This window comes from Camelus ferus, chromosome 18 (assembly GCF_009834535.1).
Source record: "Camelus ferus isolate YT-003-E chromosome 18, BCGSAC_Cfer_1.0, whole genome shotgun sequence".
In the NCBI taxonomy this organism is placed as follows: Eukaryota; Metazoa; Chordata; class Mammalia; order Artiodactyla; family Camelidae; genus Camelus; species Camelus ferus.
Genome location: NC_045713.1, coordinates 32,619,381 through 32,645,980, shown reverse-complemented (window position 1 = coordinate 32,645,980; position 26,600 = coordinate 32,619,381). Strand labels below are relative to the sequence as shown.

The window sequence follows — 26,600 nt, the reverse complement described above, 5'->3', positions numbered from 1 at the left end:
GGTATTTGTTATAGCAGCCCTAGAAAACTAACAGAGGGTGGATAACTCTTTGTTGTAGTGGGGTGGGGGGCTGTCCTGTGCACTGTGGGATGTTTAGCAGCATCCCTGACCAGTAGCTGACACCACCCTTTGCCAGCTGTGGCAACCAAAAATGTCTCCAGATGCTGCCACTGTCCCCTGGGGGTAGGACATCCCCAGTTGAGAACTACTGTTTTAAGGCCATTAAAACAAGACCTTTTTTTTCCATTTCATGTACTCCTTTTTACTCCTATTTATTTCAGAATTATTATTCTGACTTCTTATTCAGATCTTAGAACTTCTGTTAATTTATATGATGGTTTTTGTTCCACTCCTTGTCCCTATCTTTTCAAAAAACACCTGCCATTTTCCCCATGCACTGGGTCCACCCGTCTGTGGCCCCTCTGTTCCCCAGAAATGGGGAGGGAGTGAGAGAAGGGGAAGAAAAATCCCTTTCTTTTTGCTTCCACAGGAGAGCTAGGTCCCAAACCCAGGTGTGGCCAAGGAATGGAGAAGCAAATTTCTTGGGGAGAAAAGGAGAGATTATTCTTTCTGCCCAAGCAGTGTCTTTCATCGCATCCTCAATCATCTGGTCTTGACTTGCAGGTCAGGAAACTGAAGCCCAGAGGAAGCAAGTGACATGTACAAAGTCACACACACAGCTGAGCAGTGCCAGGACCAGGTTTAGATACCAGTTCCTCTGACTTCTCGCCTGGTGTTTCTTCCTCCCCCACCACATGCCTTCTCCCCTCTCTTTGTCGGGGGAGGGGGCAATAGAATTGCTCACATGTGGTCAGCTGAATAGGGCAACTAAACCGAGCTGAAAATCAGGACCTCAGCAGCACGGTCATCATCCTTTATGTGGCCTTCTTGAGAGATAACCAAAATGAGTGTGTGTATAGAGAGAGTAATAAAGGCAGGTGCCAATCCAGATGAGTGTGAGGCAAGCAGGCTGGCTGTGTGGCCATGACCAAGTCACATGACAGGCATTGGGTCCTCATCTGCTCCTATCAGGGGTTGTCAGTACAATCAAATAAGACAAAATGCCTGTAGCATGCCTTATGACTTATAATTATGCAAATAATTGCAAGGGAAGGAATTAATGATGTTGGAAGTCCTCAAAATATATCAGGAGTTGACCTCACCGAAATGTGCTAAAGATGCTCACTAACTGGGCTGTGATAAAAACGGCCTTAACTGTGGGATGGTGGGATGCAAGGAACATCACACCTCACTAATATGTAGTAGCTGAGAACTTAGACGTTAAATCGTTTAGGTTACATGCCTTATTTCATAATCCTCACAGTCAGTCTAATCACCTAGCTACTATTATTATTCCCATTTTACAGATAAGGAGACTGAAGCACACAGAGGTGAACAACTTGACCAAGGCATCACCACTTCTGGATTTGTCACAGCTGAGCATGTTGGCATGAAGTATGGCAGGGCTGCTGTGTGTTTGCTCAGTCTCTGTCTCCTTAGGTGGGTTTATCTTTTTATGCAGTAAAGGGTAATTAATGGTTAAGGCTCTGAAGTCAGGTAGCGTGGGCTCAGGTACTGGTTCTTTTACTGATAGTTACTATCAGTAGTACTGCTATCAGTTCTTACTACAACTATCTGGACAGTTACTTAATCTCTCAAATCAATTGATTTACTCAGCTGTAAAATGTCCATAAAATTAGCTAGAATATTACGTGGTTGTGATGGATAAGTTGGTTCTTATATCTAAAAATGCTCAGTGCAGCGTAAGTGTTCTACAGTTGGTATTTTTGGGAAGCATGAGGTCCTAGGGGAAAATGAGGCCCTTTAATAAAAGAGCATAAACCTGGTAAAAATGCATGTCTCTAGGCCTGCTTCTCAAAGAGGGATAGTAACGGTGGTATTGGTGGGCATCAGAGCATTCAAGTGGATTTGGGGGCCTGGATGCACTTGTTCTGTCACAGTATGAAGAAGGGCCTTCAAAGTCCAGCAAGCACCATCGTTGCCTAGGGCAGCACTGACCATTCGAAATATAACATGAGCCGCATGTCACTTTAAAGTCTCTGGCAGCCCCATTTAACAAACGTAAAAAGAAACAGGTGAAATTAATGTTAATAATTTACTTCAACTCAATAAATCCAAAATATGATCATTTCAACATGTAGTCAATATTTAAGATAATTAGATATTTTGCTCTTATTTCCTTAATAATTAGTCTTTGAAATCCAGCCTATATTTTTACATATCCAGCCCATCGAATCCAGAATAGCTACATTTCAAGGGCTGAGTAGCCACATGGGTGTAGCGGCTTCTGCACCGGACAGTGCTGACCTGGAGGATTTGTTAAAACACAGATTGCAGGGTCCACCCCCAGAATTTCTGTTTCAGCAGATGGGGTGGGGCCTGAGAGTGTGCATTTCTAACAAGTTCCCAAGTGATGTTGGTGCAGCTGGTCTGAGGTCACAAGTCTGAGAACCAGCTGTGTTGAGTGAGAGCCAAACCCAGTTGCCTAACAGGGTTTCTAGTCTTAGCAACACATCTCCCCATCCATTCCCCTGAAAGAAGTGTGGAAAAACCAACAGCGTCCTGAGAATCTCTAATCCAGAAAACAGCAGTTCAAATAGTACAAATTCTCACACACAAACTCCAGAGGCATTTGGAGAAGGAAAGAAAGCAAGTGAAGAGATCTTTCATTTGATCATATTTCATGGAATTTTAGAGCTCAGAGAGCCACTCTGTTTGTGGCTGTTGTTTGTTTAAAGAAGAGGGAACTGAGGCCCAGAAAGGTTAAAAGGTTTTGCCCAAAGTCACTGAAAGCTGGGCTTAGAGCTCAGGTTCAAAGTCCTTTTTTTTTTCCTTTTGAAATTAAAATCTCTGACTTAATTTTCTAGTCACAATCTGTCATCAACTCTGTAGCTGGAAATGAAAGCTTCACCAGCAGCTAGTCAGCTGAAGTGAAGGTTACCCTAAACCAGAGTGAGAAAAACAGCCTTTGACGAGGCCATTCAGTCATATCGTTGTGGGAATTTACATGCATTTCAAACAAAAAGCCTTCTGAAGGGAGGGAGAAACCTTACTTTTCAATGAATTTGCCAAATCCAAATTCCAGCATATTTGAGAGGCAGGTCATTTCAGTGGGCTTTATTTCAGAGCCGACAATCTCACTGATCTGCAAAAAGAAAAGCAAGTATGTCCGAGGTAGCACTGCCCAGTAGACTTTCCGTGTGATCAAAATGTTCTGTGTTTGCACTCTCTTCTGTAGGAGCCACCAGTCACACTCAGTTTTGAAGCCCTGGAAATGTGGCTAGTGTGACTGAGGAACTGATTTTCAAATTTTATTTAATTTTAATTAATTTATATTTAAATAGCTGTGTGTAGCTAGTGGCTACCAAATTGGACAGTGCAGGTCTAAGGATGTGGGAGGCAGACTGGGGTCCACACTTGCATTATGCCTGGTTTACTGGTAGGGGTTATTCTCACACCGGAACTTGGCATAGTGCAAACTCGTGAGCACCTTACAGCCTCACAACCAGGTCTGGTTTGTTTCTGTGCTCCCAGGGCTGAGTGCAAAACCTGGCCCATGACAGAAGCTGAATAAAAGGAGGAAGTTGTGAGTATATGGGATGACAGGGAGATCCCCAAATTCTGTGATCTGAGGATGCTGGGAAGGAGGAAGGGCTCCCCCACCAAAATCTTCCTTTCCAACCCGGTGTACTAACTTGCTGAAAATGTTAGCCCTTCTTGTGCCCATTCCTTTGGTGTAAATATCACCCCAACCTTATTGCATAATTGAAAGTATCCCCGAGAAAGGTCTTTAATGAAGTCTCTGATAGAGAGTGAGAGATCTGAACAGTATGAGGGTTATGTGTGCTTAGGAAGAGAATGGGGGCTCAGGGGAATGAGGCTCTGTAAAAAACCTCACCTACTGCCCAGTTTTGTCTCTGTCCAACCCCATTAGGACTAAAGAATGTCAAAGAAGGAAGGCACATGAAAGTTGCATTATGTTCTGTCTTATTTAGCCCTGTGTCCCTGGGGCCTGGGCATTTAGTGGGCATCAACAAGTACTAACGGAGTGAAAGCATGAGTGAAACAGCTAATTCAAATGGTTTCCAATCTGAGTTCTGAGGACACCTGGAAGACCATTAAGACAGTAATAATAAAAGGGATTAATATTTACTGAGGGCTTACTATGTAGTAGGTACTGTTTTAAGAGCTTTACGTACTTATTTCATTCTCCCAGAGCAATGAAGAAGGTACTCATGTATTATCATTCCCATTTTCCATATAAGAAAACTGAGAAAAAGAAATTAAGTAACTTGTCTAAGACCATCTAGCTAATAAATGGCAGAATTGGGACTTGGATTCAGTTCGGACTCCAAAGCTCTCATCCATCATATGCTGGTGTTTCTCGCAGGTCTTCTATGTACAGTTGTGCAGGTTGTATACTGCATAACTCTAGAAAGTACAATTCACACTATAGTGCACAAAAACAGCATTCCCAAAGCATAATCTGCACAACTGTCCCTGGTGGCCCTGGGATCTCACTTATCCTCTAATACCTGAAAGTATAGCTTAGAATAACACACTGACTATCTCTAGGATTAAATAACATAACTGTTAGAGCACTTGGCGTAGTACTTAGCCTGTGGAAGGACTGAGATTCATAGTTTCATTTTTTAAATTGCCATTGTTAATTACCGAGATTAACAGGCACCTACTCTTCTAATTCTAAGAACCTGGAGTTACACTGTCCAATACACAGCCACTAACCTCTTGTAGCTATTGAGAACTTGACATGTGACTAGTCCATACTGAGATGTGCTACAGGTAAAAGCACACCATATTTCTAAGGTTTAGTATGAAAATGGCAACGTGATAGATCACATTAACATTTTTATATTGATTACCTATTGAGCTGATGTCTTAGATATGTTTGGTTAAATAAATTCATAAAATTTATTTCACCTGTTTATACTTTTTAAAATGTGGCTACTGGAAACTTTGGAATTACACATATGTTCATATCATACTTCTACTGGGCAGCAGTGTCCAAGGGGGCCATCTTGGGGACACGTTAGTGCCATGTCACCTTGTTCCATCTTGTTTTGCACCACAATAGCAATAAAGTCTGTGTCTCAAACACAGAGACTAGCCTTTCCTGCTTAAGTTCTGGGAAATGGTCAGAAATCTCAATACAACCACCTCATGACCCCAGAAGACCTGTTCTGTAGACTTGAGAGCTACGGGAGGTTTAGCCTTACAGAGCCCCCGGCTAGAGCCAAATCTGTGCATGTGGATCTCCTGAGTTAGGCATTAGGACTGAGAATGGCTTCCCCGGGCCTGGGGCTGTCACTGGGGTGGCTTGTGGCATGACCTACAAAGCAGGCAGGAATGGGCTCTGAGTAGGGGGCTGCTCAGAGCATACCTGGTGGCCTTTGCCCTTTTTAAGCCTGCCTTTAACCGTTGGGCTCATTGGGATTCCACTGTCAGTGCTCTTTACTCAGGAGCCACCTTCCTGGGGTGGCAATCCACTCTTACCTGTAGCTCACTGCCCACTATCATCCACTCTTTCCTTCTGACCTGATATTTCTTGCCCCCTTTTCATCCATCAAGGCTGCATCAAACAGACCTAGATTCCAATTACCTTCCCCACTACTCACTAGCAACGTGACAATCTACTGCCCCTAGTTCAAAGGGTTGTTGGGAGGATGAAACGAGAGAATCTCTATGAAGTATGTAACAGTACCCAGTACATAGTTGGTACTCAATACACTTTAGCTATTATTTTTATTTTTATTATTATTATTATTATTATTATTATTATTATTATTATTATTATTATTATTATTATTATTTTAATTCCAAGGAATATTTTTCCCAATCTGTCCATCTAAGTGGCTTATAAATGAGAATTATTAATGTCTAGGAATGGTTGGGATTTTTAAAGTGCCCATGTGTGAGAACAGTGTTATCCTAGGGGAAGCACCAGGTAGAAGGGATGGGCTTTGCAAGTTCCCTGGAGCATCGTTTAAATGCCACTGATGAGGGTACTTTCCATAATGCCATCTATGGAAAGACCTAGCACTGCTGGAGGCCACCTGTCTACCTAACCTCCCTAACCCTCTAAATGGGTCAAAGCCCTTGTCAGGCTAGGTCCACAGGGAGAGGCACCGTATGAATACCAAGTGAGGGAAGCTACCCATGTGCAGATCCCTCTGCTGGGGCAGCTCAAGACCAGAAGTCTATGAGATGACATCTCCTCTGCACTTTTTTACACCCTTTTGCTTAAGTCTTGAGTTTCAAGTCTTTCTGGGAAATTCAAAGAAGCTGCTCTCTACAGGAAAATCCTGACTCTCTCATGTATCAAGATCTCTGCTGTCCTAGGGAGATCAAAATACTCCTAGTCACTGGGCTCAGGTGGCATTCTCTGGGAGATGAGGGTTGTGGTCTCAGACTGAGTCCTTCTAGAGACAATGTCCTCAGTCTTGTGCATGGTTCCCAGAAAGGGAATTCCAGGCCCAGTCAGAGAGGAATCTGCCTATGGAGAGCCAGTCTCCTCTCCACCTCCACACAGAGCAACAACTTGGCAGAGGACGTTTCAAGGCCATTGCTAGCCCTTGAATGTGATAATTATTTTGGAAGCACAGTGAGTTTTCTTTTTTCTGCTTAGTATTCACACCACATTTATCACCCTCACACTTGGTTGCTTATAAAAATCCCAACCATTTTTAGGCAGAATATTTATTATTCTCATCTATGGACTCAAAGGGCTGAAAGAAGAGTATAAAATTATTTCTGAACATAGCTTGTTGGACGATAAAGCTGACACCACCGTCAACTCAAGCCGGAAACATCTGGCTTTGTTAGGAGCCCCCCAGGGACAGGTGTGACTTTCTCTTTTGTATAGCCTAGGTCAAGGAACAAATCCAGGCCCCTCCCATTGTAATTCAACACCCTTGTCAGCTTTTAGAATCCTTTTAGGAGAGACTGTGTGGCCACTGGCTGGAACAATACTCAACCACTGGCAATGGGGTCCCCTCCAAAAGGATCAACCTGCTCATGTGGAGAGGCAGGTCATTCTTCCCTTCTTTCAAAAGGATATTTCCCCCTTTTCTACCCTCTTGGCCTCAAGTAGATTCTCCCTTGAGAGAGAGGAAGCTTGGCCTATTAATGATTCCTGCCTTCCAAAGGACTACCAGGACCAGGGCTGCGCTGGGCTGGGCTGGGCTGGTTGGGGGGTGGGCAGTGACAGGGACCTGCTGCCAGTGACGATCTTTCATTCCTGGGTTGCAGGAAATGCTGAGGATAGGGATGTGTTGCTTGAACTTATCAATCTTGCTTTTCACATTCTCTGCTAAGCGCCTGGGTGCAGGCATGTCAGTTAAGGTCTTGGTCAGTTTATATACGGTCCTCCACATATTCCCTATTTCCTCCGCGATCTCCTCGGCATTCAGTAAAAAGAGGGGTCCTGAAATAGAAAAGATGGGGTGAGGGAAGGGTCAGAGCACTAAGCAGTGTTAGTCACGTGTACCTTTAACTCCCTGAATCTAGAACGGCACCTATGGTGTGAATATTGGAACAAGCGCAGGCTTTGGAGTTGGGTCTATTTAGACAGTGATGCCTTGGCCATAGTTACTGAACTTTTCTAAGTCTCAGCAGTCTCACCTGTAATACAGGGGTAATAATGGATACCTTAGGGGGTGACTGTGAAAATTATGTGACATAAGTAAAGTGGCTGTCATAATGTCTGGCATATAATGCAAATGCAGTTAGGGAATCAACTGTTAGTATAAGTTGTAGATGCAATTACAGAACAATGTAAAATACCACGTTAATGGTCAAAGCAAGGAAAATCATATGATAACGTAAATTGATGCAGAAAAAGCATTTGACAAAATCCAATATCCATTCATGATAAAACTCTCTAAACAAACTAGAAATAGAAGACAGATTCCTCAGTCTGATAAAAGGCACCTATGAAAAACCTACACTAGCATTACATTTTTGTATATATTAAATGTGGATATCTGTATGCAACAGAACGAACTTCAACTTAAACTGCATATCTTATATAAAAATTAACTCAAAATGGACCATTGACCTAAATGTAAAACATAAAAGTATAAAATTTCTGAAGAAAATAAAGAAGAACATCTTCATGACCCTGGTTAGGCTAAGAATTCTTAGACATGACACGAAAAGCAGAACCCATAAAAGAAAAATTGATAAATTGGGCTTCATCAAAATTAAAAATTTTTTTCTGTGTGAAAGACACCATTAAGAGAATAAAAAGACAAGATACAAACTGGGAGAAAATATCTGCAAACCAACGTCTGACAAAGGATTTACATCCAAAATACATAAAGACCTCTCAAACCTCAACAGTAAGAAAACAAATACCTTGATTAAATAAAATGGGTAAAAAACTTGAGCCAATATTTCACCAAAAAGGAAATACAACTGGCAAACAAGCACATAAAAAGATGTTCAACATCATTAGGCATCAGGAAAATGCAAATTAAAACAATCGTCTAAGAGAATGGCTAAAAAACACTGACAATACCAAGTGCTGGTGAGGATGTGGAACAAGTGGAACTACCGTACACTGCTGGCACATGGGAAAGTGGTATGACCACTGTGGAAAACACGAGTTGGGCATTTGCTTACAAAGTTATACATATACTTTAAATACAGCTTAGCCATTTACTCCTGGGCATTTACCCTGGAGGAAGGAAAGCTTATGTTCACACAAAATCTTGTACATGAATGCTTATAGCAGCTCTATTCATAATAGCCTGAAACTGGAAACAGCCTAAATATCCAACAATGGGTGAAAGACTAAACAAACTGGTATAGCCAGATAATGGAATACCACCCAGCAATAAAAGGAATGGACCTATGGATACATCCAACAACTTGGATGAATCTCAAAGGCAGTATGCTGAGTGTAAAAAGCATACTCAAAGGTTGTGAAAGGTTACACACTGTTTCATCCCATTTATATGACAGTTTCAAAAACAAAACTCTAGTAACAATGAAGAGATCAACAGGCTGCAGGGAGAGTGTGACTACAAAGGGGCACTACAAGGAAGCTTATTGAGGTGATGATTGTTCCATTTCCTGATTGTGGTGAATCAACACATGCGTTAAAGTTCACAGAACTGTATGCCAAAAATGTCAGTTTTACTGTGTATGAATTTAAAAACTAAAATGTAAAAAATTTAAAATGTATTATCTCTTTCTAATAAAAAGACTTCATAAATTTCTCTTTTTTTTTTAGTTTTTTAAATTGAAGTATAGTTGTATCAATTTCTGGTGTACAGCATAATGTTTCGGTCATACATATACATACATATATTCATTTTCATATTTATACCTTCTTAACATCATAAATATTTTGTGCCTCAAGCCAACAAAAAGCATCATGTTTAAAGGTGATGCTCTTGAAGAATTCCCATTAAAATCAGGAATAAGACAAAGGTGCCCACAATTACTGCTGTTTATTTTGGAAGTACGAGTAAACACAGAAACGTGAATCTAAAAAGGGGTGTGAAAATGACAAATAAGGTAAAATATTCTAAATGTATAGATATTATTGAGTACCTGGAAAAATGAAAAATATCAATGGAAATATTTAGGACTGAAAATTATTTAAATAAGGTAGTTTAATAATAGAAAAAAATGGGTGAACACACAGATAGTCTTTTATAAAACAAGGAATACAACTGACCAATAAACATTCAACTTCAATTAAATGAAAGAATACTTTTTAATAATGAAAAAGAAAATATCATTTTAAACATCAAATCAGCAAAAAAGTTTTCAAAGCTATTACATACTAAGTTTGCTGAGGACATGAGTAATAGGCACTAAGATACTGCTAGGAAAACAATAAATTAAAATATGTGACTTTTCTGGAAGGCAATACCAATAACAAAAGCAGTTTTTAAAGTCCTAATAATTTTATTACATTCCTCAATAAATTTCCTTATAGTATCCCTTTGAAATGGATCTACATTCCATCTCACTTTTAGTAATTTATCCTAAGAAAATTACCATTATTGTGTTCAGAAAATTGGCAACAAAGATGTTCACTGCAGTTGTGTTTATAATATTGAAGCACTGCAAACAAGCTAAAGGTGCAACCCTAAAGATCTCAGATTTTGTCCTCTGCACTTACACACTCTTCCCAGGCGATGTCATTGATGACTTTTAATTGTAACCTGCACATCAATTATTCCCCAATATAAATCCCACCTCCCACTAAAACTTAACTCCAGACTGATATAGTCAACCGCTAATTTATATCCCCATTTGGATGTTTGTAGACATGTAACTTAGTGTATTCAAGCTGATGGCTTTCTCCCAATAGATTTGTCATTTCTGTTGTTTTTTGATGGCATTATCCACTAAACTTCCCTGAGCTAATAGTCTGGAATTCACCCTAGGAGCTTCTTTCTCCCTCCCTGCCCCATATCAGATCAATCATGAAGTCCTATTGACTCTACCTGCTCATATTTCTCCAGCCTTCAGGATCTGAAAGGATAAACTGGGAGTTTGAGATTTGCAGATACTAAACATTATATATAAAATAGATAAACAACAAGTTTATACTGTATAGCACAGGGAACTATATTCAGTATCTTGTAGTAACCTATAATGAAAAAGAATATGAAAATGAATATATGTATGTTATATGTATGACTGAACTATTATGCTGTACACCAGAAATCAACACAATGTTATAAACTGACTATATTTCAATAAAAAAGAAAATAAGAAAATGAAAGGAAAAAAAGAAAATGAAAGAAAAAGAAAGAAAAACATAGAAGTCGCTTACAGAGATCTATGGCACTCTGGCCTTTCCTGAAGCATAATAGGGGAACTGCCATCTTATTCTCCCACCATCTGCCTCTCTGAGTCACTACCCAATCCATGGCTCTGGGCGGTTGCCTATTCTATTTGACCCTAGCAATAAGTCTGGCTCTTTGATCCCTATCTTCTGTCATTATCACATCAGAAAAATTTGACTATGGTTGCCTTAATCCAGAGTATGAGAATATGATAAAAAGTCCAGCCAGAATCTGAAGCCCAAATCCTATTTCAGAACTGGGCTGGATCCACTACCCCATCCCCATCTTGCCCCAGAAGACTGAGACTGTGGCATACCATTCATCCACTCCTCCGACTTGATGCTGAACTCATAGGCTGTCACCCACAGCTGCTCATAAGGCACTTTGTTGGTCAACACGGTTTGCAGAAGAGGGAAGGTACTCTTCTCCTTTTCCAACAGATCCTCCTCCTTATTGATCAACTGCAGGGCAAAAGGGGATGCTGTTTATTGGGTGGGTGACTCTCCTGAACCCGAGAAGCCAGCATGGCAAATTCCTCAGTGCTTTCGAAACCAAGCTGAGGAAGATGCACGTTCATCTGGAGAGCAGGAGAGGAAAATAAAACATGGCCTCAAGTAAGAAGGTCCCTCTGCTACCTCTGAGGGCCATGACAGCTGAGATTTAGCTGGGTGAAACTTTACAATAATTTGCCACTGGCTCCATCATCTTTGCTCCTACTGTACCATATCCATATCCCCATTTTCACAATTTTCATATGTACTTTAACTGTTCACATGATGTTGCCTTCTTGTGCTGAACTGCCTCAAAGGTAAAAAAGTCAAGTGATTAAAGTACTTACTAGTGACCTTCTGAGGAAGTTACTTAGCCTCTCCAAGACTTAGTTCTCCCATTTAAATAGGGACAAATGAAGATAGTAACAGTGTCTACCCCAAAGGTTTATATGGATATTAAGTGATATATCACATATGAAGCACTTTGCACATTGTGCACATAATAAATGCTCAATGTACATGAGAAATTATTCCATTATAATTTCTTCTTTGTGTACTTAATGACTAACAAAGAAGCTGGTATAATAAAGGGGTGTAGAAAAAGGTAGCTGAAAGTACCAATAAAAGAACTGCTTAATCAATTAATACTGTCAACCTGACAGGTTGTGTTAGGAAAAACACAAAACCAAGGACCAGAACCAACAGAGCAGGACAGTCATAAGCCCCCATCCCAACTCCAAGACCCCAAACCTCAAATTCCACCAGTGCTTGATCTAGGTTCTTCGAAAGCTCATTAAGCTTCTCAACATTGTTCTTCATTTCTTCTGTGGTCATCACTTCACGTTTCCTAAAACCTTCCAGTTCCTTGTTGTAGCCCTCAAGTTTTGCCTCAAATTCTGAGCACCTGAAAGTAAAGACAGCCTAGTCACTATTGGACTTTCCATTGTGTGATTTTCGAACCCACATTCAAGCTTGGGGAGAATTTGATCTTCTGATACAATATATGTAGAACTTATAAGTATATGTTATTATATATAAGTTATAATCCTACCTCCCAGAGACAGCTGTTGTGAAACTACTGGTGGTTAAATATCTCCAGATGTTTCCTATATAGGTAAATATATATTGAAATATATATTATAATACATATATACACTATATATTATATACACAAATACAAAATTTATGTATATACATATTATTCATTTCTTCATTAGATATTTATTATTAAGTGCCTAACTCCAAGAACTGGTCTAGATATCAGGAATGTATTTGTGAAGTACACTAATTAAGCCTCCTACCCTAATGGAGCTTGTATTTTAGTTTGGGAAAACCCAGACAATAAACATACATGGATGGGTGAATGGATGAATGGATGGATGGATGGATGGATGGACGAGTGGATGGATAAATCCATACATAGATAAAAATGAAGTGAGATTATTTCTGATAGTGACAAATGCTCTGAAGAAAATTGAACAGGGCAGGGTACCTAGCGGATGGAAGTGGAGAGCTACTTCAGTTGGAGTGATCAGGGAAGACCTTTCCAGAGATTTATCTACTTCACCTGTATTATCAACAACCCAGGTCTCAGATTACTTCTCCCTTTTCTTAATGAAGTAGACTAATATAGTTTTAGGTGGACAGGTTCTAGAGATGGACAGGCTAGGTTCAAGTCCCTACATTGCCACCAAAAGCTATTTGACCTTGGTCAAGTCACTTGACCTCTCTATGCCTCAGACAAATTAAATGGAATAGTAAGTACCCACTCTAGTATTTAATAAGCTAACATATGCAAAATGCTCAGAATTGAGCCTGGTACATAATAATCACATATAAGTGTGTAGTCGCATTCACTAAAATGTAAACTCTACCAATGCAGTTTTAAACTCTTTAATTCCTTTTTGTGTCTCCAGCACTTAGCAGAGTGTCTGGCATAAAACAGTATTCACTGAATGAATACGGGATTTGCCACTGAGAGCAGCTATAGTGACATACTACAAACTTGGCTATTATCTTCATAATACTTAATTCTGTTAGGGCAGTTTTGATGTTCTTTTTTTTTTTCCTTAAAAGTAATTTAAAGAGTTAATTTTCAATGGTTTGATTTGGGTTTTATTTCTAATGGCACTGTGAGGTGAACAGCCTCTGGTCAGGTCCCCAAAGATTCACACCTCCTGGTGTTTATATCCTTGTGTAATTGTCTCCTCTTGAGCTTGGGCTAGAACTAATAACTCACTTCTAACAAAGAATATGGCAAAAGTTACGGGATGTCACTTCAAAGATTAGGTTACAAAAAGACTGCGACTTTCTCTTTCTCTGAACGAAGCCAGCTGCCATGTTATGAGCTACTCTACGGAAAGGCCCATAGAGCAAGGAAAAGGGGGCAGTTTCTGGGCAAAAGACTATGAGGAACTGAATCCTACTAACAATCATGTGAGAGAGACTGGAGGTGGATCCTCATCCAGTCGAGCACTCGGATGACAATGTAGCCTTGGCTGACACTCTGACTGCAACTTCATGAAAGACCCTGAGCCAGAGGTATACTGTTAAGATGCACCTAGATTTCTGACCCACAGAAATTACAAGATAATAAATGCTTGTTGTTTTAAGCTGCTATGTTTCAGGGTGATTTGCCATGCACAAATATATAATTAGTACACACTATTATAACAGAATGTGGCCAACATAGTTTCTGCTTCTTTGAATTTTTTTAGGGGGGGAATCCTAAAATATGGTCAACTTTTGGAAATGTTCTATGGACATTTAAGAACAGTTTTTTCCACTGCAGAGTAGAAGGTCTGATACATATCCAACCAATTAAGGTTCTTAATTATTTACTTCAATTATCTCCTTATTCAACTTTCACTTCATTTACTTTTAATTATTTGATATATAAGGGTTGTTGATCACTTTAACATTATTTCACCCATCTAAGTAACTATGTTTGATTCATTAATGTTTTTGCCTTGTCTTTGACAATATCTGATAATATGGCTGACTCTGCCTTCTTTTCCTCCGTATTTGCACACTATACTCTTGCCCACAGACAACTTAAGTGTTCTTGTTACCTATTAGCACAGGAGATCAGGAACAAAGATTAGATTAGTAGCAAGATTAAATCAGTTATTAAAAACTTATAGGAAATACAGAAGAAAGAGGAACATGTTAAATGACACCACAGAGGTGCAATCAGGAGAGTCTAGATCTAGGGACAAATGACTTGGTTTCTTTAATAAATACACTTTCAAGGGGAAAAAGCAAAGGAGACGGAGTGGAACCTATAGATGAAAAGAAACTTAAAAGACATGTCAACCAATTACAATATTGTAGGCAATTTTGGATTCGGATTCAAGTTAGCAAGCCATAAAAAGAAAAAAAAATTAGATCATCATCTGGTCTCCAGATTGAAAACCTTCAATGACTTTCTACTATACATAATAAAGAACACAAATTCATTACCGTGACCTCAGGGACCTGCTCCTCTAACTCTCCAGCCTCATTTTATAGCCACTCTCCTCCTCAGGCCAAGGTTCCCCATGTTGGAACCATTGCTCATGCTATGGCCTGTGTCTCGACAGGGCCCCCTTGTACTCTCTCCCTCCCCACATCTTCACTTAATGGGCTCCTTCTCATCCTTCAAGTCTCATTTACATGAGCCCTTCCTTGACTTGCCCATTGAATGCAGTCCCTGTGCTCTGTTTGCTCTTTCCTCTCTGTCTTGGAGTTTCTGTATTTATCTACTTTATCTGCCGTCTCCCATGCCCCCTTTGTTCTCTGTATCTTCAGAGAAGAGGACTGGAGACAGGAGCACAAGAGGGGAAAAGGCAAGGTGGCCACTGCCACCCTCTTCCTCCCCTGATCATTTTTCATCGAAGTCTTAAGGAGTCAAAGGTAGAGAATATAAGTGCTATGAGAGACAGCCTGCCTCTTCTCAGATTTTTGTTTTTATTTTGTATTAAACTGTGATTTTAGATTCTGGTAGGTATTAATTTAGAGAATATCCTTATTGGAGAAAAGTCTCATTCATTCATTCATCAAAACTGTGAGCACCAACTATCTGCAAGGCACTGTGCGCTGTCTGGATCCCAGAACGCCATCAGGGCACTCCCCCTAAAACATCTTCCTTTCTTCCCCTAAGATGCACTCTCATGGCAAAGAGCAGCTCACATTCCTGAGACGTTCATCATGTATATTCCAGGTCACTTCCAGGGCCATGGAACCTACTACTGAACGTAACAGAGTTGAGGGAAAGCTGATTCTCCTGTTGCCCACACAATTAGCCCAGAAAAGCTGCTGGGTGCCTTTTACATCGTTAAAATTCTTGTTGAGGCTCCAAATACAGATCCACACACAAAGATAAATCTCTGATGGAAGCAGTTTTGAATTCTTCCCAGAAGGCAATGGTATACAAACTCAGTGATTATTATAAAATATTATTATTATTATTGATTTCTATTTCTTTTTAAAAAATTTTACTGAGGTATAGTTGACTTATTGTATGGGTTTCAGGTGTACAACACAATGATTTGATAGTTTTATTGTCTACACATTATACAAAGTTATCATAAAATATTGACTATATTTCTTGTGCTGTGCATTACATCCCTGTGATGTATTTTATAGTTGATAATTCTTACTGTTTTAAAGTTTTTATAATTTCTTAGCACAGTATAGTTTCTGAAGTACTTTCATGTCCATAATATATACATACATAAGTGCATATCATTAGTAAATAGTAGGCACTCAGGAAAGTAGGGTTTGGTAAATGAGTTCTATCCATGGGACCACCTGGAGTCTGTGGGAGAATAATGCAAGAATTTAAAGATGGTGGATTGGTCAGAATTCTGACAAGAAGTAGAATTTACTTCAATGTTCAAAGAAAGAGACATTAATGAGGGGACTACTTACAGAGGTGAGATGTGGGTAGGGTTAAAGGAACAAATAGGGGATAGTGAAGCACCCAGAGATTAGCTTAGTATTGGCAGGAATTACAAAACCTGAAGTTGGGCAGTAGGAGTTTCATGCATGATGGGGATGGTAACTGGTATAAACATGCGGTTCCTAAACAAAGTGTTATAATCTGGGTGTGGTGTGTGTGTGTGTGTGTCTGAGGGCGTGCATGTGAATGCACACACACACACATGCATGTTTTTACCATGTACGTGGTACTTGACTCACTTCACTTGACATTGTCTGCCTTCTTCAGTTTGTCACTGCATTAAAATCTTTATTTAGCAAACACACTTACGTGTCTAGAATAGAGCATAGCACCTACTAAAAATCTGTAATAAATACCCAGCGGATAAATGATTATAGACACATTAGCCTTGAATGAGACCAGCTGCAAAACAGGCAATTTCTCAGCTTCCAACCACACCTTTATTATCAACCCTGGCTTGCTATCACACAGATCCGTAGTCTCCAATGTAAGGCTGACAATTTTGCTATTATTATTGTGAGGCCATTATTACATGCTACTATTTTTGTCTTCTCTCTGCACCACTAAATTCCAACTGTTCAAGGCAGGGAAGGAAGGCATTGGCAGGGGTTACTATAGTGAAGCAGGCTTGAGGAGAACATCCCTCACTGGGAAACAAAAGGAAATTCCCTCTCCACTGACTGTCCTCAGCCTTCGCCCACACATTGCTGGGCGGGGGGTGGGGGTGCGGGGTGGCTCTAAACAGAATCAGGAACTAATAGAGTGTTATCAAGCTTAGTACCATTTTAAAAACAACCTCAGATTTTCCCTGTACCTTTTAATGAGGTCCATCTCCGCCTGATCCCGCTTGCTAAGGAGAAGATTTCGGCTGTTTTCTAAGATATCTTCAATCTGGTCTGGCCAGAGGAACAAGAGTGCTGTTCAGTTTGATATCTTCTTCTGCAAAACACATACAGGACACTGCTCAGCACAAGTCTGCTCACAGGGAAGTTAACTGAGCAGGACAGGAGGTCAACAGAACTGGGAACGGGGATGGCAATTAATGAATGGGACCATTATTGATGAATGATAGCCAGCATTCATTGAGTACTTACCAGGGGCCAGGCTAGAAGACAGACAGTATTATCATCCTTGTTTTTATGGATGGGAAACAAAGTTAAGCCAAGGGGTTCAAGGTCACACCACTAGAAGGCAGCAGAGCAGATTTCAAACCCAGGTCTGACCAACTCCAAAGCCTATGTTCTAACCTATGTTCTTTACTGTCCTAGGCTAGGTCTGAATATGTATGTAGAAACCTAGGTTCTAGTCTTTCAACTGTTTCATCTCATCTGAGTTTCAGTCTCCCTTTTGGTTCAGTGTCAGATGTCCTACCCATCTTATGGCTCTGGTCGTTTAAATGCCGTGGGTTCCCTCTGTATCCTTGGGAATTTAGGAGGCAGAGACCTCAGTCCTATCTGGGTTCACACGATCAAGGGCACAGCTCCTGAATGTGCAGGGGGATGGTTATGGGACCACTTTTCACTCCCAGTCCCTATCTCTCCATCCCATAACCATTTCCCCCAAACATTGTGAATACTAGGTAATTCACAGGTATCTCCAGATGGAAAAAGGCTCTGAAACTTGGCTTGTAGAGAGCATATTAGATTTTCCTTCAGAACCTGACCCTTACAAAACTCTAACTTGGTTCAATAAGCCTTCAAGGGGTATTTCTTTCCTTTTAAAATATGCAGAAGCATGAAGTCCTGACCTCCTTGAAGGTGGGATTGTATTAAGATGATAAATGAAATCTACCCATTTATAAAAGGACTCTGCATTTGACAGTGACTTTTCCAGGAACACCAGGCACAAGATTCAAAGACAAGCATCTAAGAACTATTCAAGTCCCTAGATATTTCTTCTTTTTTGTCTAACAATAAGATTTTCTTTGATTCAATTCCTGTGGATAGGAGTATGGAATTAGTATGGACTGACATATGCACACACATGAAAAACAGCTCTCCTGATACCTTTATTTAGTGGTAGGGTTGCTAACTCTCCTTCCCCTGGCTCCTTATCCATAAAGATGTAAACATGCACATAAATTTGCATGCACACACACATGACATCGGACTTACGGGGCAAGTCTGCATAGTCCATCAGGAACTCCAGCCGTTCAACCGCGTCTCTAAGTTGCCTCCTGAGTTTGAACACAGTGACATCACTGGATTTCTTTAAGAATTCAATGAGGGATACTAGCTTCCCGAGTGTTGGCAGGGATCTCACTGACTTTGTCTGCAATGATGCTGTACTGATTACAGATGCTGCAAGGAAAGAAACAGGCACCATCACCACCACCATCATCATCAATCACCACCACCTAAAATAACTTTCTTATTAGACCCACTATTCTAAACAGACAAGCTTCCTATGTGGAGACTAGAACAATGTTTTCTGACTTTTCTCTACCTGGAAATTCTTGATGGATAATATTCATATACACACTATATTTCAGGAATAATGGACAGTAGAAATGGCAATAATATCTGACATGTACTATGCCCTTTACAATGTGCCATGTCCCATTCTCATCACTGCATGAATACTAGCTCATTTAACCTTCACAACAATTCTAAGAGGCAGGAACTATTAGTATCAACATTTTATAATGGAAGAAAGACAGGCTGAGTAACTTTATCCAAAGAAACATGATGTGTAGCTATCAGAGCCAGGATCTGAACTTGGTTTACTTGATTCCAAACCTTACACTCTTAACAGATTCACCAAGGGTAAATAAAATACAGATTTACACCAAAAGAATAAGAACACCACCAACAACAACAGCCACAACCCTTCAAATTTTATGTTGAAGTAGAACACTAAAATTAATTTGTAATCACTGCTCTTAACAGTACATCAGGAAGTTTATCCTCATGTGCTGCAGGTAATTTCCTGGTGGCACAGAGAAATTTATGTTCAAATACTGGGACCACTAGATCTACTGCCCACTTATCCTCAAACACAAGGCTGTGAAAAAGAATGTTATTATGGTCATAATTTGAGTATCCTGTAATTTATACAAAAGCTAATGAATGACAGTCTTCAGCATTTTAACTACAATAAGGAACAAATTATTTGCAATGTATCCATGCCTAGCACAGAGTGGCCCTCGAGAAGTGTTAGCAACAATAGCTGCCATAGTTTTTGTTATTATCATCGATCATTCCATGTTGATGGTCATACACCATAGAAAGGTGAAAATCACTCCTCTTAATGTTTTCAGTCCTTGATATTCCTTTCTTAATGTATGAAGACCCCCTCTGTAATGAAGTTAACTGTATCTAACTGATGAGAAAATGATTAAAACATTTTTGCTAGATGATGCTGGGGTTTTAGAAATGAGTTTTTACACAATTCAGAAGCTGTGTGTGGAGAAAACTTGTTTATTGTGCTGCATGAATTCAGAGTATTCTCCACTTTTGAACTCAGATCTAGGTAATAGTTCCCAGCGTCTGTATTTTCAGTTGTGTATTTTACCAGTCAGCTTGGGCTACCATAACAAAACATTATAGACTGGTTGGCTCAAATAGCAAAATTTATTTTCTCACAGTCTCGAGGCTGGGAAAGTCCAAGGTCAAGGTGCTGACTTACTGGGTTCCTAGTGACTTGCAGGCAGTTGCCTTCTCACTGTGTCCTCACCTGGCGGGAAGGAAGTAAGCCCTGTCTCTTCCTCTTCTTGGAAGGTCTTGTAAGGGTTTTCTGCCCTGGTTCCTGGCACAGAGCCCCTGAAACCCTTGCAATTTCATGGCTGATGAGAGTGTCTTTTGTTCTAATGAGGTGACTCAGGGTGAGCTTCTAGATGGCCTCTGGATGAGGAGCTGGTCACTGGAAAGACCAAGCCATCATTAGAAGCTTGGAGCAAATTAATTGAAGCCAAGGGCTGTGAAGTGGCAAGGGTGAGGTTTGGGTTCAGAAGACTCAAGCTCACCTAATCGGGCAAGTTAGGTTTTCTTTCTGGGCCTCATCTTGTCCTCCATTCAGTAAGATGTCTTGTATCTGCTTTACCTACCTCATGCAGTTACTGAGAAGGTCAAATGAGTCAGAATTTGGCTCATTTTTAAGGCGGAAAGAAACTTCAAAACTCAGCCACTAACTTGAGGTTTCTACATCCTTAGAAATCCCTGGGTTTGTAATAGGACGTCTGCTTTTACTTACATTAAAAAGGTCAAAGGAAATTACACATTTATTTTGATGAGGATGAATGCACTGAACAACCAAGGCACCATGTTGCTTGGCTTTGACAGTTAACAAATGCTTAAGAAAAAAAAAAAAACTGCTTGATGCTCAAACTTTCCAAAGGAAAGTGTTCTTGTAGTCTGAAGGCTGAAAACCTTTTACTGTCCAAGTATCAAATGTTTATGCTATAGGCAAAGAAACTGAAGATCCAAGAGGTGAAGCCAGGGGACACACAGGCAGGAAATGGAAGGTCTTGGATTCAAAGCCAAGTCTTCTGGCTCCCAAACCAGGAATCCCACCATTTATAGTTACTCAGCGAGAAAGCTGAGTGCAGTGGTGGGGCGTATGGACTTCTGGGTCAAAATGAACAAGGTTAAGCCATGGATGTGCCACTTGCTGACCTCTTGGAGCTCAGATTCCACAACAACATAATGAGAGAATACTGAACAGCATTTTAGGTTGTTGTAAAGACCTGATTAGATCTCAAATGTTCAGAATGCTTACACAATGCCTGGGCTACAACGTATGCTGAAAAAATGGTAGCTATTACCATCATTAATTTGCTGATGACTTTCTGATATGTAGTTTGAAAACCTTAAAGTGCTATAAAATGCTAAACTTATATTTATCTACATATATATGAATAATATATATGACAATATTAATAGTGGTCATTAGCACTAAACCATTTTGGTCTATAGTCTAAAGCTCTCTGGAGGAAAAGAAGTAGCATAACACAGACTAACTATTTTGTAACATTCAAATAGAGACAGAGTAGCAGACAGATGCTGTCCCAGCCTCTTAGCATCATTGCCTCTTCTGTTAACCACAGCCTAAGTCTTTTTGGGGTATCCCCCCTCTTTCTCTTCCTTGGTTCTCATGGTCTAGGTAGGGCTACATCCACCCCAGGGATGGGAACACTACCCAGATCTAAGCCATCCTCTTGGCTACGGTGTTTGCCTTGGTGTTGTCCAAACAACGAAGTCAGACTAGTGTCACACCAGAAACCTTTCTGTTCCCCCTGGGAATGGGAACCTCGGAGGATATAAGTCTGGAGCTCCTGGGGACCACAAACTGGAGAGAACTTATCAGAGAGCAGAGCTGACACAGAGGACAGCCAAGAAGAGGGAAAGAGATTGTGTCCTAAATGTAGTGTTGAGGGCCTGAAGCTTGTAGCAACTCCCGAACTTTTCAACATGAGAGCCCCAGATTCCCATTTTCACATTAGCCAGTCTGGCCTTCTATCCCTTACAACCAGAAATGTCTTGACTAATAGACAGTCAGCAGTAAAATGAAGGTGCAATATAGAGTCTAAGGGTGAATGACAGAGCCCCGAGACCCAGACAGTAGAAATCTGGATGGAAGTGATTCTAAGGGCTGCCTGCAAGCACCCTGTATCTTCGAATGTGTGCTAGGTGGCCAGAGAGAAGGTCTGTGACCTCAAACAGCCAAGCGGTCTCTCTCCGAAGTTGCCTGCAAGAAAGCAAAGGCTGAAGGGTCAGAGATGAGCTGCCTCAGGATGCTTTCCACCTTCCTACTCCAAGTCGCATGTGGTTTCCTCCTTGCTGTGCACCCTCTAACCTGAACCTCAGGTCCCTGCAACCCTCACTTGGGGGCAGAAACAACTTGAACTAGAAGTTCTGTCTGGTCATTGCTGGCAGGTACAAGTTCTGCCCACTTTTCCATTCTCCCACTGGTGCCAAATAACATGGCTATTTCTCTGCATGCAACAATAACGATACCTGGTATTGGTGTCCCGGTTTACATCCACTTGGAACTGAATCAGACGGTCTTTAAGATTTTGGGCTCGCTCACAGAGATCATAATTTAGGGTCATGGTATCAAGGCAGAACATGGCCAAAGGCACGGTAATGTGCATGGATGCAATTTCATTTCTCCGCTTTTTTATGCTATTGATCCTCTGTAGAAATGAATAGATGCAGTGGCTTAATTTACCTTTAGCCTCTATGCAATTTGCCCCCAGCCTCAACCGCAGCCAACCCAGTCTAATGTTGAGACCAGTATATACACTAATGAAACACACTGACTACTTATTGGATTGTCATGTCACCAAGATATGCAATGTCAAGCAGCATCTCCTACCGTCACAAAATCATCAATGCCATGATTTTCTTTCAGGAACGCGGTGATGTTTTGCTCTGCCGTGTTATCCAGTAAGTCATCATACTTTTTGTATACATTTAAGTATCTTCCATATTGAAAAGCATAAGATCAAACATACAAATACAGGTCACCAAATCAGATGAATCCGAGTGGCAAATAAAGAGACAATACCGTAAAAGTTAGCCCAAACTACAAAAGAGAAACATGGCAAATATAACATGGCAAAAGGTACAGTGAACTGGGAATTCAGAACTGTGGCTTCAAATTCCAGTTTTGCCACTTCCTAGCTGCATGAACTTTGTCAAGATATTTCTCTTTTTCAAAGGTCAGCGTCTTTACTTTTAAGTGGAAATGATAACACCTCATAGGATTGTTATAAAGCTTAACTGTAATTGTGTATATTTAAAGCAATTAATACTGCGCTTAACATACAGTGAATGTGTAATAAACATTGCTTCCTATCCCCCCTTCCAGCTCTAAAATTCTATGTCTAAATTTTAAGATAAAAATTTGGAACTAATGAACCTAAAATTTATTGAATAGAATTAAGTTTCCCTCTGGTATCAGATCATGCAAGAATAGCTGGACAGATTCCCCCCCAAATTGGAGGATGTTTGGGGATGCTCTGGCTTCAAATAAGTTTGAATTAAAATAAAGAAGATATGGAGTAGGCAGAATTAACTTCGTGGGGTCCAGTGGCTATTTTTGCAAATATTCATAGTTTTGACTGCAGAAACACCAGTATGTTTAATTAAGGGATGCTGACTCAGGTCTTGCTGAAGCTGCATCATAATATATGAAATACGCATCACATTACTTTTCTGAAATCCAGAAATTTATGAGTGCCAGAACCTATCTGGTGCCATGGCTTTCAGATAAGGGAGGTGAACCTGTAACTGAATGTGAATTCTGGGTCTCGTACCTATTAGCTGTACAACATTTGGAAAGCTACAATTTCCTCAACTGCAAAATGGGGACAAATAGTAATACCTCTGTAAGTAAATGTTAGCTATTCTTATCGTGTATTGTTTCAGGTGTGCGGAAATAGGGATTGTTTATTTGATGACAGTTAAGAGCACTAAGCCAATGCCAAAATGGCTGGCTAACTTAGTTACAACTAAACCAACTTACTTGCAGGGGCCAACTTGATTTTTCTGAAATACTTCAAAAGTTTGATCCACAAAGTCAGAAACCAATTTTTCATCAGCGTTGACGGTTGCAAGAATCAGATTATATCCTTTCAACTCTGGGAACAGGATAGATTCCACCTAAAGAGTAGAAGCCACTTTTATTTATTAATTTTTTCAATGGTTCATTTTTTAAAATTGTAGTATAGTAAGTTACAATGTGTCAATTTCTGGTGTACAGCACAATGTCCCAATCATGCATATATATACATATATTCATTTTCATATTCTTTCTCATTAAAGGTTATTACAAGATATTGAATATAGTTCCCTGTGCTATACAGAAGAAATTTGTTTTTTATGAAAATATTTTATTTATTTATTATTGTACTATTCTAATTATTTTTTTATTTCGGGGGGAGCAGGTAATTAGGTTTATTTAATTTTAGGGGAGGTACTGGGGATTGAACCCAGGACCTCATGCATGCTAAGCATGCACTCTACCACTTGAGCTACACCCTCTCCCCTAGAAGCCACTTTTAAATGTTGCAAGACTTCCACGAGATACAAGAAGAAAGATGACACCAAAATGTAAAATCTCCTGCAAAGGACTCATTTCCAGGGACATCAGCTGCATTTCTACTCTACTTCCTCTCGGATGGTGCTGGAATCTCCCCACTGTTCCCTTTACCTCTATTCTCTCTCCTCTCCCTCTCGTTGGACTACTCATCTTTCAAATACTTGCTCATTTTAAGCCTTATGTCCTCAGACAGTCCCTTCTGGGTCCCAGGTAGATGTCAGGTTTCCCTGCTTAAGGCTCACATTCTGAATTTTTCCCATTTGGCACTCATCACAACTGTAATTAAATGAATATGTAACAAGCTGTTCTAGGTTTGTCATGGGACATAAATGCATGGGCCTGGATCATATCTGACATCTTCACTAGTGGGAACGGCCTAACAAGAGCTTGGCACATACAGTAAGTACTCAATACACACTGTGTGAGTGAATGATTGTTACTCCCTCATCACAACTGAACACTTTTCCTCTCTGAAGAAAAGCTACTAGAGACATGGGTTCTAATTCTAACTCTGCCACTAACTGGCTATGTGACCTTCCGTAAGTTACTTCTCTCTGGACTTCCGTTTTCTCATCTGAAGAAAAGAAGAGATATACTAGATTCTCCTCTCAGTGGAGAGGAAAAAAAGCTGTGTCTTTATGATCTTGAGGCACGAAAAGTATTCAGCTCTTCCCAGCTTCATAACAGCATGGGTGTATCTGAGTTTGTTCTCGGTTGCATGGTGCACGCAGGCTGCAAAGTCCTTGCTGGACTTTGCCTTTGCCTTGGATTTGTTGGACCCATTGCCTTCTGCTGCCCTCCCTGCTAAGAGAGTTTTTAGTGATCCGTCTCACAAAAGGTTCTTCAGAGTGTTTTACTGAGTTATATACAGCTGATGAGAATGCATCAATGTAGGAAGGAGCAAAAGCAAGTGTAACTGATCTTTGTCCTCCCTCCTTGGACAGTTCGAAGGCTTTTAAACCGGTGGAGGAGCAGCGTCTTTGCCGTAGCCATACTGTAGACAGTGTTTGAAAGCAAGGATACAAAGGAAATGGCTTAGGGCCGCACAGCTGAAGCATTCAGGCCATGCGACAGGTCACGGGTGGGTAGGACAGTGGACTGTCTCATGGGAGAAGTCTTCCATCAAAAGGGGAAGCAACACCTCACGTTGCCCTTTAAACGTGGCTGGTTCTCCCCGGCCCTGCAGAAGAGTCCGGTAGAACTGAGCAGAGAACAACAGTGCTGTTTCCAGGTAAGATTATCAATTGTGGTTCCTCTCTGCTTATCTTCCCGGCTCTCTGATCTGGACTTCTTGGTCTTGTCATCACCTTCAGTGCTCATACCTGCATACTTCTCTGACTCTGGCATTTCTCCGGCACTTTGCATGAGAAAATTCTCCCATCGCGAGCGAGACTGGCCCAAGCAGCCCCATTCCCTAGTAATATAATTCCTGATTATGAAAGTAATGCATCAACGTTGCAGCTAATGCTGTTTTAAATTCTGTTTATTGCATTTCCCATTTTAGAAAATCCTTCCCTTATCTCATTCAGCTTCTTTTTATTTATGCCTCTCATTCACCTCTTTTCATTACAGTCAGCATTAGACATCCATGTTTTTCTCAGTTTTTTGCTAAGACAAATGTTTTCTAATATCTACTTTGGTTTTCTCTAGCAACTTTCATACAAATACGCTTTCTTTCTGTACCTTGAGTACTATTCTCAAACATTTCATGCTAATGCCCCCCCCTCCAACTTTTGAAACTCATCTTTAACCATAAATAAGGCAGGACTGGTAGGGGCTGGGAGTACTGTCTACCTGTTGATGTTCTTCGATATTCTTCTTAGATATCCAAACTGAGGGACTATTCTTTTAAAATGTCACTACCTAGTTCAGAGATAAAACAGCGTGAGGGGGTGCCAGGAGGGAGACAGTGCGATGGGCATCTCTAGATGGAGAACTCAGAGCCTGGGCTGCTTTTTCTCATAGTCTAATAAAATCAATGGCATTTACTTGGGCCTGTCTTCAAATATGCTACAAACTGTGACCTGTGACTATGTCTTCTGGGCATCACAATCCACTAGATCTACCACTAGCCCCTGCTGGGCTATTTGCAGCAGCAGCCACACACACCCTGGGCTCTCCCAGCCCAGCTGCTTGCAAACACTGCTGATCCATGGTGGTGAAGGAGAACTTGAGTGGTACGTACTTGATCTGTCCCCAAGCCCCCACACCATCCTTCCAAACTACAGGGACTTCTCTTTCATTTCCTTCCTAGGGATACCAATTGTAGGAGAG

At 40.6% G+C, this 26,600-nt stretch overlaps 1 protein-coding gene across 1 annotated transcript in view; it reads right to left on the bottom strand.

The window, feature by feature from the left end:
- DNAH3 (dynein axonemal heavy chain 3) overlaps nucleotides 1–26,600 on the bottom strand; it is a 150,436-nt gene that overhangs the window by 100,838 nt on the left and 22,998 nt on the right. The window contains 11 exon segments of the mRNA XM_032460908.1: nucleotides 3,075–3,166; nucleotides 7,254–7,465; nucleotides 11,167–11,311; nucleotides 12,092–12,245; nucleotides 17,098–17,195; nucleotides 17,197–17,222; nucleotides 18,398–18,518; nucleotides 18,520–18,583; nucleotides 22,238–22,416; nucleotides 22,599–22,704; nucleotides 23,751–23,887. Of these exon segments, the coding sequence (XP_032316799.1) occupies nucleotides 3,075–3,166; nucleotides 7,254–7,465; nucleotides 11,167–11,311; nucleotides 12,092–12,245; nucleotides 17,098–17,195; nucleotides 17,197–17,222; nucleotides 18,398–18,518; nucleotides 18,520–18,583; nucleotides 22,238–22,416; nucleotides 22,599–22,704; nucleotides 23,751–23,887 (1,334 nt within the window).